The sequence below is a fragment of the Vulpes vulpes genome, chromosome 1, assembly GCF_048418805.1.
Source record: "Vulpes vulpes isolate BD-2025 chromosome 1, VulVul3, whole genome shotgun sequence".
In the NCBI taxonomy this organism is placed as follows: Eukaryota; Metazoa; Chordata; class Mammalia; order Carnivora; family Canidae; genus Vulpes; species Vulpes vulpes.
Genome location: NC_132780.1, coordinates 12,600,837 through 12,614,270, shown reverse-complemented (window position 1 = coordinate 12,614,270; position 13,434 = coordinate 12,600,837). Strand labels below are relative to the sequence as shown.

Genomic DNA, 13,434 nt, shown 5'->3' with positions numbered 1-13,434 from the left:
TGAGACCAACGGTTTTGTTGTTTTCTGCTGTGTCCCCCATAAGTGCTTAATAAAGAATTGTTGGGGCACCTGCGTGGCTCAGTCAGTTAAGCCTCTGCCTTTGGCTCAGGTTGTGAGTCCAGGGTCCTGGGATGGAGCCCAGGGCTCCCTGCCCACTGGGAAGTCTGCTTCTCCCTCCCTTCGACCCCTCCTCCTGAACATCATGCTCTCTCTCTAATAAATAAAATCTTTAAAAAAAACCTGTTGACATGATACATGCCTTCCTATTCTAGTCTGGTTCCTTTTAGTTCTCTGGGCCTGGAACAAGAACTTTGTCACTCTGACCTTGGTGGGAAGGGACAGTGGGTGGAGAGATCAGGGGCTAGGCCCCAAGGTAAAGTTTTCTAAGCGCCCCCTCCCCACCAGGAATTTGGGGAAAAGACAAAGAGGGGCCCCTTTCCCTAGATCAGACCCCTCCTGCCTGGGAAGAAACTGGGGAGACCCAGGAGGAGGGAGGAACCCTGGAGGGCAAAGGAAGGTGTCTTCTTGGTTGTAATCCGGGGACTCCCTGGACTTGCGCTGCAATCAGTACGGACTGCGCTCCCCAGCCCTGGAGGTCGGGCGGGCAGGGAGCTCCTGCTCCGCGGGGATCTGCAGGCGAGTGAGTCGGGGTGCCCAGCCCCCTTCCCCTGCGGCGGTCAGGCGGCTGCCCTTGTAAGGAGGCGAGCCGGGACACCCGACACGCGGTTATAATTAACCCAGACACGTGGCGATCCCACCCCCCCCAACACCTGTCCCTGCCTCCCCCCAGCCCCAACGCCTCGGGTCTAGGTCTCTGCAAAGGCGACATCGAAGAGCCCTCTAAAAATAAGCTCCTCTCTGGGATGAGTCCCTCTCTGTCCCCTCCGCTGCTGAAGCGTCCCAGGGTCAGCCTTAGGGACTGGAGTTTGAATCTTCTCAGCTCAGGCAAGACTCAGTTTCCCTCCCATTCACTCACCAGGAGGAAAGTGCATCCAAACATGGATTTCTGGGGTCAGGCAGTTCTGCCTTCAGACCTGGGCCTTGGCCAAGGGTTCCCCCTAGTTGGGTGACAACAGGCAAGTGTCTGGAATACCAGATACCTGGCTCTCATGGGACTGTTGCAAGGTTTCCCCTGGGGCCCCGGCTCAAGACCTAACTTTTACCCAGGTCAAGGCCACTGGAGGCTGAGGAGAGGCCGGGCCATAGGAGGGGCTGGAGGGCCAGGGGAGGGTGGCTTCTACGTGCCTGGGACGTCCCCTGGCATGGTCTCGTGTCCTGGGCAGGGGGCCAGCTGTTCTTGCCAGCCCGACTCAGCACTTGGTCGGGGAATCAGCTTGATGGGGGGCGGGTGGGGATCTGGGCTCAGCCCCTGGGGCGGCCCATACAAGGCCCGATAGGGCTGGGCGCAAGGCGTGCCTGGGTTCAGGGTGGGCACCGTGCCCGGGCAGTGAGCTGGGAGGCTCAGCTGCCTGCCCTCCAGCTCCCTTCCCTGGGGGCAGCCCCTCCCAGCCAATAGCACAGCCCGGCCCCCCTATATAAGGCCTGGGCTGCGGGCCCTTCCTTTGGGTCAGTGTCACCTCCAGGATACAGACAGCCCCTTTCTGCACAGCCCAGCCAGGTACTGATGGGGGTGGGAATCAGGGTGGGGTCCAGACTGGGCCAAAGTGTGGGGGGGTGCATGGCACCAGCAGCCGATCTGGTCTCAGGAGCCTACCCCATATCCTCCTACACAGAGGAGGGTCAGTGTGTGGGAAGGTTGACCCTGTGTCTGGGAGTCCCCTCCACCTGTGAGCCCCCCTGCCTCCCACAGGGTCTGTGGCACAGGGTCACAGGAAGAGATCTTGGAGACAAAAGGAGTCCTGACAGCTGCCAGCTGTCCCCCCTGCAAGGGGCTACAGGCTGGGCCCGTGTTCATGATGGTTTGTCACCAGAACTGGGCGCCACAAGCCGTGGGAGGTGTCTGTATGTCAACTGTTGTGGTTTGCAAGAGCAAGCACTGTGGGTTCATTGCACTTGCAATTCTGTGGGTCCCTGTTGCGTCCCACAATGGTGTGACCTTGTGTCTGACTTTCTGTAGCTCCTGCACGGGTGCCTGTATGCTGGGTGTGTCCCTGAGCTTGGAGGGATGTGTGTGTGACTCTGTTTACTGTGTGATCTGGGGGTTATGGGGATGTGTGTGTGGGTGTGTGTGTGTGCGTGTGTGTGGCTCTGGGGCTCCCCCCCACCTTGCCTCAATGCCCTCTGCTAACATGTTCCTCGCAGGGTGGGGTGGGACACCCTGAAGTGGGGGGCAGTTCTGGGCTGGAAGCCCTGGAGCCCCGAGGCCTGGATGCGTGTCCTCCTGGCCACCCTGGCCCACCTGTCTCCGGCCTGCTGACTTGGTGCAAGTGGAGCCCCTGGAATGTGGGGGGTTGGTGGGGGAGGAGCAGTCTGCCAGATTCTATAAATAATCCCCAACCCTGGATAGTAGCTCCAAGGATCTTTCGTGAATTCCATCCGTCCCTGGCCTGATGCCTCAGCCTTCAGCTCGCCTGGTCCTGATTCCCTTCCCACCGTCCTACCTGCTTCCCATCCCTGGGGCCGTGGAGTGAGCTCCCACGCCGACCACCACCACCTCCTTCCTGGGTCCAGTAACGGCAGCCACCCCTCTATGGAGCAGGCCCCAACTCCATGTGAGGGCACGTGCTCAGCCGGCCACGTTCCTAAGCCAGAAGAATCTTCTTGGCAACCCCTTAGGCCAGGCTCAGTTCACAGGCGACAGAGGCTCAGAGAGGCTGAGCACCTGGCTTGGGGTCACACAGCAGGGGAAATGGCAGAGGCAGGATTTGAACCCAGCTCTGCTGACTTCAGCTGCTGGGCTTTTCTTCTCAACTGAGCCCTGCGGGAGAGCGGTCAGCAAACAGAGGTGGGGACGGCCACGCAGCCTTCCCTTCCACCCTCCCCCTCATCCCTTGACCGAGCACCCAGGACCCTTCATGGAGAGAGTGTCCCTTCCCTGCTTGCACATATGTTCCCAGCAACGCCCTCCACCTTCTCCCCAGCTCCTTACCCAGACTTTTAAAGTAATAGCGACAAAAATTATAATAATAGCTAAGCAAAATACAGCTTATCATGTGCCAGCACTATTTCAAGCACTTTACATACATGAACTCCTTGAAGCCCCCCCAGAGATGAGGGTTACTATGACCCCCTTTGTACATATGAGTAATCTGAGGCACAGAGAGGTTAAGCAAGGTGCCCAAGGTCACATAGCTTACTGTATGTGACAGAGCTGGAATTCAAACCCAGGCTATCTGATCCCAGAATCTACACTCTTATCCATGCCAATATTACTGCTCCATCCCAAAGGCTTCCCCCTTCATCTTTCAGCTGGAGAAGCTGTCCCTAGCAAGGTGACTCATCTGGGGTCACCCATCAGGGTGTAGCAGAGCTGGGATCTTAACCACAGAGTCCTGATGCATCCAGTCAAGACACAGGGGCTCAGAGAGGGGCCCCTTCTTGTTCCAAGTCACACAGCATATGAGTCAGGACTGGCCATCAGGGCAGCCCAGGTGGCTCAGCGGTTTAGTGCCACCTTCGGCCCAGGGCCCGATCCTGGAGTCCCGGGATGGAGTCCCGTGTCTGGTTCCCTGCATGGAGCCTGCTTCTCTCTCTGCCTGTGCCTGTGCCCCTCTCTCTCTCTCTCTCTGTCTCTCATGAATAAATAAATAAAATCTTCTAAAAAATATTTTAAAAAAAAGGACTGGCCATCAGGTCTTTCTGACCCCAACACCTTGTCCTGGTCCCTTGCTGGTCTCTGCTGGATGCGGGATAACCTTCTTCGCCCCCCGCCCTACTCCCCAGGCCCCCCCACGCCGCCACCATGCCATTCGGTAACACCCACAACAAGTTCAAGCTGAACTACAAGCCTGAGGAGGAGTACCCTGACCTCGCCAAGCACAACAACCATATGGCCAAAGCGCTGACCCCTGAAATCTATAAGAAGCTGCGGGACAAGGAGACCCCATCCGGCTTCACTCTGGACGATGTCATCCAGACAGGTGTGGACAACCCAGGTAAGCCTCCTTGGTGGAGCACGGACAGGGGCTTGGATGGGCGGGCGGGGCTGCCTGCCGGGGACTCTGTTTCCCCATCTGGGAAGATGAGGATCTTTCAAGCCTCTTAGGATCTGTGGGAGCCGAGAATCTAATATATTTTGAAAATTTTTCAGGGAAGAAAGAGTCCATGATCTGGGGGCTCTCAAGTAGAAATATTTTTAGGACCTTGTAACTGACCCCCCCGAGACTCTTTCTCCTTTGCCCAGATGCCACCTGGACCTCTCCCAGCCTTCCCTCCCCATCCTCACAACCCTCAGTCTCTGCAGCTCTGACTCAGGTCTCGAATAAACCCCTGCTGACCACACACGCACACACACACGCACTCACACATGTGTGCACGTGCACATACAGTTTCTATAGGACCAAGGAGCCTGGGTCTTCCTTGCTGGGCACAAGCGCCTCTGACCTTACCCCAAACCCCCAGGTCACCCTTTCATCATGACCGTGGGCTGTGTGGCCGGTGACGAGGAGTCCTACCAGGTGTTCAAGGATCTCTTCGACCCCATCATCCAGGACCGGCACGGGGGTTACAAACCCACTGACAAGCACAAGACTGACCTCAACCATGAGAACCTCAAGGTCAGCTGCCCGCAGGGGAGGGGAGGGATGGGGAAGAGAGGGAGGATGACGGAGGTGGGAAGGGATGCCCCAAGAGGCAGAGATGGAGGGCAGGAGGGACAGAGAGGCATGCAGGACAGACAGGGAGACCAGGACACAGCGGGGGAGACTCAGATGGGAGGAGAGACAGGGAAGAGATGAAGAGAAACCGACGAGGGACAAAAATGGGATAAGAGATGTATGGAGGAAAGGGGCAGATGAGAGGCTGGGAGAAACAGGGAGGGAGAGGCCGAGAAGGGAGAGGCTGAGCCAGTGTGGCGGTGGGAGAAGCCAGTGGGCAAGGAGGAGCCGAAGGAAGTAGCAGAGTCAGAACTGGGAGCCCTGGGTGGGGGGGTGGGGGGGCCAGGGAGGACATGGGCTTGCAGTGGAGGGGCAGCTTGGGGGGGGCCGTGCCCAGCCCTGACCCCCCTCCTGCCCTCCAGGGTGGAGACGACCTGGACCCCAACTATGTGCTCAGCAGCCGCGTCCGCACGGGCCGTAGCATCAAGGGCTACACGCTGCCCCCCCACTGCTCCCGGGGCGAGCGCCGGGCAGTGGAGAAACTCTCCATAGAAGGTGAGAACCCCACCCTGCCCACCACTGGGTAAATAGTGGGTGCTTGATGAGTGACAGCTGGCAGCATTACCCCTGCTGGAAGTCTGGGGGCGCTGTCAAGGCACCCTGAGCAGATCCATGCAGACATTCAATTGCACCAGGGTCCTGACCTCCATCCATCCATCCATCCAACCAGCCAGCCAGCTAGCCAACATTTATGGTTGTCATGGTCCTGAGTAGGGGGCCGGGGCTCCCATGATGAATAAGATGGACAAGGTCACTGCTTTCACAGAGCTGTCAGCCTGGTGGGGAGATAAGAGGAAACACAGAAACCAACAAAAGAATGATTAATTCCAAAATGCCATGTAGCCGAGAAACAAGGGTGCATCACAGAATGACTGGGGGGAGCTCCCTGAGAAAGGAGGAGTTGATTGACAAAAAGGAGCCTGAAGATTTCAAGGCAGGTGGAGCAGCAAGTGCAAAGGTCCTGAGGTGGGGAAGTGTGTTGGAGGAAGAGCAAGGAGACCGGTGGGGCCAGAGCTGAGCAGACCAGGGGAGGAGATGCAGTCAGAGGAGTATGGGTGGCCTGCTTGTGCAGAGCCTTGTGGGCCATCAGGGGGGCTTTGGCTTTGACTCTGAACAGATGGAAGCCATGGGAGGATGGTGACTGGAGTAAGTTTAGACTTACACGGGCAGTTTCCTGGCTGTTGAGTAGGGAACAGACTGTGGGCAAAGGTAGGAGCAGAGAGGCTGTAAGGGGCAACCACAATGGTGCAGGCGTAGGGTGAGGGATAGGCAAAGGGATGGAGAGAATGAGCGATATATTTGGGAGGTAGGATCATCAGGACTCACAAGCATGTTTGTTCTAGTAAATGTCTAACAACCAGCTCTTAAGAAGAAAAAAAAAAAAGCCCCAATTTGTAGCGACTGCCAGTTTCCATGGTATAAATTCTCCTGCCACAGCCGATTTTAAACTATGAACATGATATCATAGAGAGATGGGAAAAGATACACATCATTACATACTATTCCCACCAAAGGGATGGAGATGAAAAAAGCTTCAAGAACATAGATAAAAAAGATGTAGTAAAATAATTAGGAAGTGATAACTTTGGATATTTATAACCTGTGGCAGTGTTTTGACTTTATTTATGTTTTATTTTTATTTATTTATTTTTGAGAGAGAGAAAGAGAGATAGAGAAAATGGACAGAGGGAGAGAGAGAGAATCTTTTTTTTTTTTAAGACTTTATTTATTAATGAGACACAGAGAGAGAGAAGAGAGAGGCAGAGACACAGGCAGAGGAAGAAGCAGGCTCCATGCAGGGAGCCTAATGTGGGACTCGATCCCTGGTCTACAGGATCACACCCTGGGCCAAAGGCGGCACCAAGCCGCTAAGCCACTCGGGCTGCCCTTTTTTTTTTTTTTTTTTTTTTTTTTGGAGAGAGAGAATCTTAAACAGGCTTCACTCCCAGTGCAGAGAACCTGACTTGGGGGCTTGATCTCACAACTCTGAGATCAACCTGAGCTGAAATCAAGAGCTGGATGCTTAACCAACTGAGTCACCCATGCACCCCTTATTACCTGTGTTTATAAAATAATTTATTTTATTGTAATTTTATATAATTTTTTAAAGTAGGCTCCATGCCCAACATTGGGAGTCACATGCTCTACTGACTGAGCCAGCCAAGCGGCCCCAGATAAATTATTTTTATTGTACTTTATTTTTTAAGATTGTATTTATTTATTTATTCATGAGAGACACAGAAAGAAAAGCACAGACACAGGCAGAGGGAGAAGCAGGCTCCCTGCGGGGAGCCTGATGCAGAACTCGATCCCAGGACCCTGGGATCATGACCTAAGCCAAAGGCAGATGCTCAACCACTGAGCTACCTAGGTGCCCCAATAAATTATCTTTAAAAATATAGTATATAATATGTGATACATAACATTATATACTACACTATATTAAAATGTATAACATGTATATAAAAACATATTGTATATTGTGCATATATACATAGTAAACATTTATTCTACATATGGATATATACAAATACTATAAATGCTATTTTATAATAGTTTTTCCTGTTGGCTCCCCAAAATCCTAAGATTTTGATTATCTGTCTTCCAGCCAGTCGGAGGGGCTCCAGCACACTGCTGGTCATAGGTGGATAGGATGTGAAGGTCAGGGAAAGGGCAAATCCATGTTTCCTGGCTGAGCACATGGCTTGACTGCTCCCAAAGCCTGGGAGAGGTCGCAAATTTGGGTTTCATCCTAGTGTTCAGGAGCCATTAGGACATCCACGGGAGCATGCCCCAGGCTTGTGTGGGCAGCAGGTTGGGGTCCCCAGGCCTCCACGCCCAGGTTGTGGTGGGGCAGGTTGCTGACCACTGCCTTATATGGCCCCTCAGCCCTCAACAGCCTGACAGGCGAGTTCAAGGGGAAATACTACCCTCTGAAGAGCATGACCGAGCAGGAGCAGCAGCAGCTCATCGACGATCACTTCCTGTTTGACAAGCCCGTGTCCCCACTGCTGCTGGCCTCAGGCATGGCCCGAGACTGGCCCGACGCCCGTGGCATCTGGTGAGGTCCCCACCCCACTACCCTCCCTGTTCCTCCACCAAAGCCAACGCCATAAAAACAATTATGTTTCCAGATGCCCTAGAAAAATGACCTCACCTTCCACCCCTTTGTGACCTCGGGCACAATATTTAACATTTCTCTGTCCTGGTTTCCCTATCTGTAAAATGGAGAGCACAGTAATTGAAAACAGTGTCTGGTATATAGTAAGTGCCCAACATCTTGGCTATTAGTTTTATCTTTTATTGTTGCTAGTTAGGTTTCTATGAACCTTTGAATCTCTGATTCCAATAGTCAAAGATTTTCAACGGTTTTTCAAAACTTAGGTTTCAGATGATTTGGAGAGTGTGAGTTCTAAGATATACAGATGGGATGATTCTAAGGTTCCAAGATTTTGAGTATTTTTAGGTTCTCGGATTCCACTAGTTCCAGATTCTGTGATTCTATGGTTTCAGACCTTTCCACATCTTAATGGTTTATGGTTCTAGGACTCTGTTTCTGAGATGTCGCAAGGTGATGGGAAGATTGGTCTTGAGACTGGATGTAGGGTTTCCAAGACTTATCAGTTCTGATTCCCAGCTTCTGTTTTTCAAAGATTCTGAGATTCTAATAGTCTGTAATGTAATGCTATCCAAAAATCTAGGACCCTGAGAGTCCTTGATCCTAAGATTGGCGATTTCTCAGATCCTGTGCCCTTAGGGTCTCCAGGGGTAGAGCTTCTGAGATTTTGAGGTGCCCATGCCACCACCTCGCACTCCTCAGGCCCGCTGTCCCCTAGCGGTGAGTGTGTTTGCGAGAGGCCAGGAATGGGGTTGCCACGCGGAGCTGATGGGTGGCCTCTTCCTGCGCCCCACCCTAGGCACAATGACAACAAGACCTTCCTGGTGTGGGTGAACGAGGAGGACCACCTCCGAGTCATCTCCATGCAGAAGGGGGGCAACATGAAGGAGGTCTTCCGCCGCTTCTGCGTGGGGCTGCAGAAGGTGGGTAGCGGGCCCCTCGGGGCCGGCCCCTGACTTCCCCTGAACGCCCCGCCCCCCGGGCAACCCGGCTCCACCCTCCACCCAAGCCCCGCCCCCAAGATGACCTCAAGCCCCGCCCCGCCAGCATCCCGCGGCGCCCAGGTGGTCCAGGCCGTCCGGGCAGTCCCTTCAGAAGCTCATCCCGGGCTGTTTTGCAGCCCCGCCGTCTCGGAATTCCCCCCACTATCCATGTCCTCACGTCGTGTCGCTCCCAATCCCGACGGGTTGCGGGAGTATTTGGGGGCCCCCCTGGCGCTGACCCCAGGTCCTCTCCCCTTACCTCAGATTGAGGAGATCTTCAAGAAGGCCGGACACCCCTTCATGTGGAACGAGCACCTGGGCTACGTGCTCACCTGCCCATCCAACCTGGGCACCGGGCTGCGTGGAGGTGTGCACGTCAAGCTGGCGCACCTGAGCAAGCACCCCAAGTTCGAGGAGATCCTCACCCGTCTGCGCCTGCAGAAGCGGGGCACAGGTACGGCTCTGCATCCGCGAGCCACTGCGTGGGGAGGGGGCGGGCCCTTTGCGGAGGCGCAAGGGGAGGCGGAGCATCCACGCGAGTTCTGGGGTGGACGCGGGCTACTCCTCTGTGAGCCTCAGTTTCTTCCTCTGTAAATGGGTGTCAGCACGCTTTCTCTCATAGGACTCGATAGGGTATCATGGCTATATGATACATATTGTGTCTGTCCCCTGCCCCTAGGGACCTCGGTCTCCCATCTGTAAAGGAGAGGATGGTCAGGATTCAACCCCAGGCAGCCTGGCCCCAGAGCTCACTCACAGCCACCACGCTGTATTTTCATGTTGAATGGTTGAGGTGTGAGGTACCTAAATTAGCCTGAGATGTGAACCTATGAATAGCCATTTAGGAGACTCTGAATGCCGTAACCTGTCACACCGTAGGCACTCAGTGCGTGCGGCCGTCTCAGCTGGCACGGGGACAGCATCCTGGGCCCCGCTTCCGCATCTCTGCTCCCTCCTTATGCCCCTGCCCCCTGCTCCTGCAGGTGGTGTGGACACAGCTGCTGTGGGCTCAGTGTTCGACATATCCAACGCCGATCGACTGGGCTCATCCGAAGTAGAACAGGTGCAGCTGGTGGTGGACGGTGTGAAGCTCATGGTGGAGATGGAGAAGAAGCTGGAAAAAGGCCAGTCCATCGACGACATGATCCCCGCCCAGAAATAGGCGTCCAGCCCGCCCGCCGCCGCCTGCTGGAGCCCCAGCCAATGGGAGGACTCGGCCCCTCAGAGGCCCGCCCCTTTCCCCGCAGCTCCGCCCACAGGGGGTGGGCCACCTGGCGGCTCTTTCCACCCATCTCGGAATTCCAGGTCCAACCAGAGTTCCGACCAATGGGCTTCGGCCTCTGAGTTCTGTTTGGCCAATGTAAAACCTCCCTCACACCTTCCTCTCCTTTCCCCGGAGCTCCGGCCACCACCAGGAGCTCGGGGTCGCGGAGAGCTCTCCAACACACCTGGAGCTCATGCTTTTTCTACACCCAGAGCAACAAATAAAAGCAATGGTGGCCCTAGCTCTTGTGCGACAGTTACTGAGCAAGAGGAGGAGGGCCGTTTGCCCTCGGCTGCTGTGTGACCTCGAAGTGGCTTGCCCTCCCTGGCAAAGTTTAGTGTCCAGTCTAATGCAAAACTTCTAAGGTTCTAGAGGAATCCGAGACCCAGGGACGTGTGACCCCTTCCAACCTCAGCTCCTAATCACGCATGCTCAGATCTCAAGCACAGGGTCCGCACGATGGGGAAACGGAAGCCAGACAAAATGCCTGAGACGTGAACTTGGCCCGCGGGTCTCCAGTTTGAGACCTACTGTGCATCTCATCACATACACTTCGTTGTATTTTTCACTGGCCTCCTGTGTGATCTCACTTCATCCCTCTACAGCTGTTACCACTCCTCTAAATTTCCCCTTCTGTGCTCAAGAACCTCCCATAGTTTCCCTCACCTCCTAGAAGGCACTGCTATTTGCGATTCTTCAAGATCAGACTCAAATGTGCACCATTCACTGAAGGCTCATCTTTCCAGTTCTTTCCCCGTTATTCTTCTATACACTCCTGCTCCTTACACCCTGCAATTCCCACCTTAACATCTTTGCCCACGCTCTTTCCTCCTTCGGACTAGGGCTTGGCTCACAGCATCCCCATGACATCTTGAGGGATCTACTTTTTGAGGAGTCCCAGGAAGGGGGGGGCGTGGGGCGGTGGGAGGTGCAGGTAATAGAAATCAGGAGACATCTGAACACGTTCCGGGTTTTGGCCACATCAATCACCTCTACTCGACCCAATATGCTGAGGCCTCCTTCAGCAACGGCAGCGTGGTGGCCTCAAAAACAGACAAAAGGGGATCCCTGGGTGGCGCAGCGGTTTGGCGCCTGCCTTTGGCCCAGGGCGCGATCCTGGAGACCCAGGATCGAATCCCACGTCAGGCTCCCGGTGCATGGAGCCTGCTTCTCCCTCTGCCTGTGTCTCTGCCTCTCTCTCGCTCTCTGTGTGACTATCATAAATAAATAAATAAAATTAAAAAAAAAAAAACAGACAAAAGTTTCAGAAGGAAATGTGAGGCAGAGTAAGTGGAAGACAGAGCCCCAGGGACCTGGAAGAGGGACTTTTTCAAACCTGAAGTCACACCGTGAAAGGGCCCTTAGAGATCAAGAAATGTACTCTGTTGTAGAGGGGGAAACAGGCCAGGGGATGTCCCTGAGAGTTCCTAGAGATTAATGGAACAGGAAGGCTACAAGAGAAAGACAAGACCTGTCGGATGTCATGGTGTCCTTTACAATACTGTACCCAAATGAAGATCCCATCACCAACCCCAGCTCCACGCCCTACCCCACCTCTGAGGCCACACAGGCAAGCACGCCAGTGGGACCTCTGAGCCTAACCTGCAGTGCAGGCACCTGCAGCGACCGTGCCTCCTGCTTATCTTTACTCATCAGGCGTAAGTGCACCCCTTCTCTCCCCACCTTCTATCCATTCGACCTCCTCCCTACTCTCCTGACCAGTCTCCTTCCCTCCCTTTGCAGCATAAACCTGTCCCTGCCTCTCCCTGGCTCACAACCTCGCCAGGACTCCCCGGTGTCCTTGGAAGAAAGCCCGGGCCCCTCTCCATGTCCTTCAGGCTCCTGCCAACATCTCCAGCCTCTTCTCTCCCAGTGACTCTACTCACTGCAAATTATATGCCATTTGCTGTACTGTCGTTCCCCTGCCTCTCGGCCATTGTACAAGCTGTTCCGTCTGCCTAGAACACCAACCCCCTCCCCGCCGTGTCTAGCTCTCCCAGGTGCAGCTGGGCTGTTCCTCTTCCAGGAAGCCCTCCCTGGCTGGGATAGACACCCCCTTGGCCTATCCCCAGCCTCTGCCCTGCCTCCCTCCCACCCCAGCCTGATCACTGATGCAGCTGCCTTCTCCACTGGACTGAGCCTCACGAGGGCAGGGCTGGCGCTGCCTTGGTCACTACATCCCCAGCACAGGGCTGGGCACACAGGAACACCCCCCTTCTCCCGGCAAGGATTTAAATTTCCAGACGGAGTTGGTTGTTTCCCACTCCCCAACCTCCGAATCAATAAACACTTTTCAGCAGATCCCTGTTCTGGCCTCTCATAAGACAGGAATGCAGTTCTGCCCCAGACCCTGAATTTTTCAACACTGACCACTCAGTCTCTATCACCCTTCATTTCTCACTCGACTTTCCTATGAAGTCCCAAGAAGACAAGGATTGACCCTACCATGCCCCAAGTGGGCAACTGAGGCACAGCAGACTAAGCCTCCTCCACACATACAACCCTCCATGGCTCTTAAGTGCCCTTGGATGAAAGTCCAGCTTGCTTTGACCTAGGAGGCCCTGTGTGTACAAGCCCCGCCCTCTACTGCTCAGCTTTATTGAGCTTCTATTCCCTTCCTCTGGCTAAGGACCCTTGGCTTTCCTCTCCCCTCTAAGTCCAGCTCTAGGTAGGGAGCTGGTGGCTCCAGAGCAACACTGACTGGCTCGGGGACAGCCATGTGTTCTCTGGGCCAATAAGAGTCCATCTTGGGACTTTTGCCAAAAGTTCGCAATGAGGAACTTACTGGGGAGGGAATTAGGCAAAGGGACGATAGGCTGGAACTGCTGGGGTCATTTCTGCCATCAGGGAGCGCCAGGTGAAACTCTGGGGTGAAACTATTAAACTGCTAAATTCACACTAAAAAAAGCCAAGAGGAGATGGCCGGCTACCTGGATTCAGCCTTACCTGAAATCAGGCACCCCCACACTATTAAGGAACATAAGCCAAATAACCGTTTTGCTTAAGTGTAGATGGATTATTAGTCCTAATACAGCATTTCACTTGCTAATTCTCCACCAGCCCCCACACAGCACCCACATTGAAATTACCCAGGCTTTTGCCCAGGGCATACCCAACACCCGGTCAACTCCTACTCATCCTTCAAAGCCCAACTCCAGCATCATTTCCCCAACTCCCCTCCCGTTCTCTTCTGGACTCCCCAGTGCAACAGTCTCTCCAGTGTTTTGTGTCAGAACCCACATCCCCCACAGTCAGGGGCTCCTTGTGTCTCCGTGTCCAGCACCGGGCCTGGCA

General features: G+C 54.5%; 1 protein-coding gene across 1 annotated transcript; it reads left to right on the top strand.

The window, feature by feature from the left end:
- The first annotated feature begins 1,358 nt into the window (after window positions 1-1,358).
- Window positions 1,359-10,381, top strand: CKM (creatine kinase, M-type). The gene is made up of 8 exons (XM_026014013.2): window positions 1,359-1,618; window positions 3,844-4,055; window positions 4,522-4,676; window positions 5,138-5,270; window positions 7,665-7,836; window positions 8,693-8,816; window positions 9,141-9,330; window positions 9,860-10,381. The coding sequence occupies exons 2-8, from the start codon at window positions 3,863-3,865 to the stop codon at window positions 10,036-10,038; spliced, it is 1,146 nt and encodes a 381-aa protein (XP_025869798.1). The 5' UTR covers window positions 1,359-1,618; window positions 3,844-3,862; the 3' UTR covers window positions 10,039-10,381.
- Window positions 10,382-13,434: the final 3,053 nt, after the last annotated feature.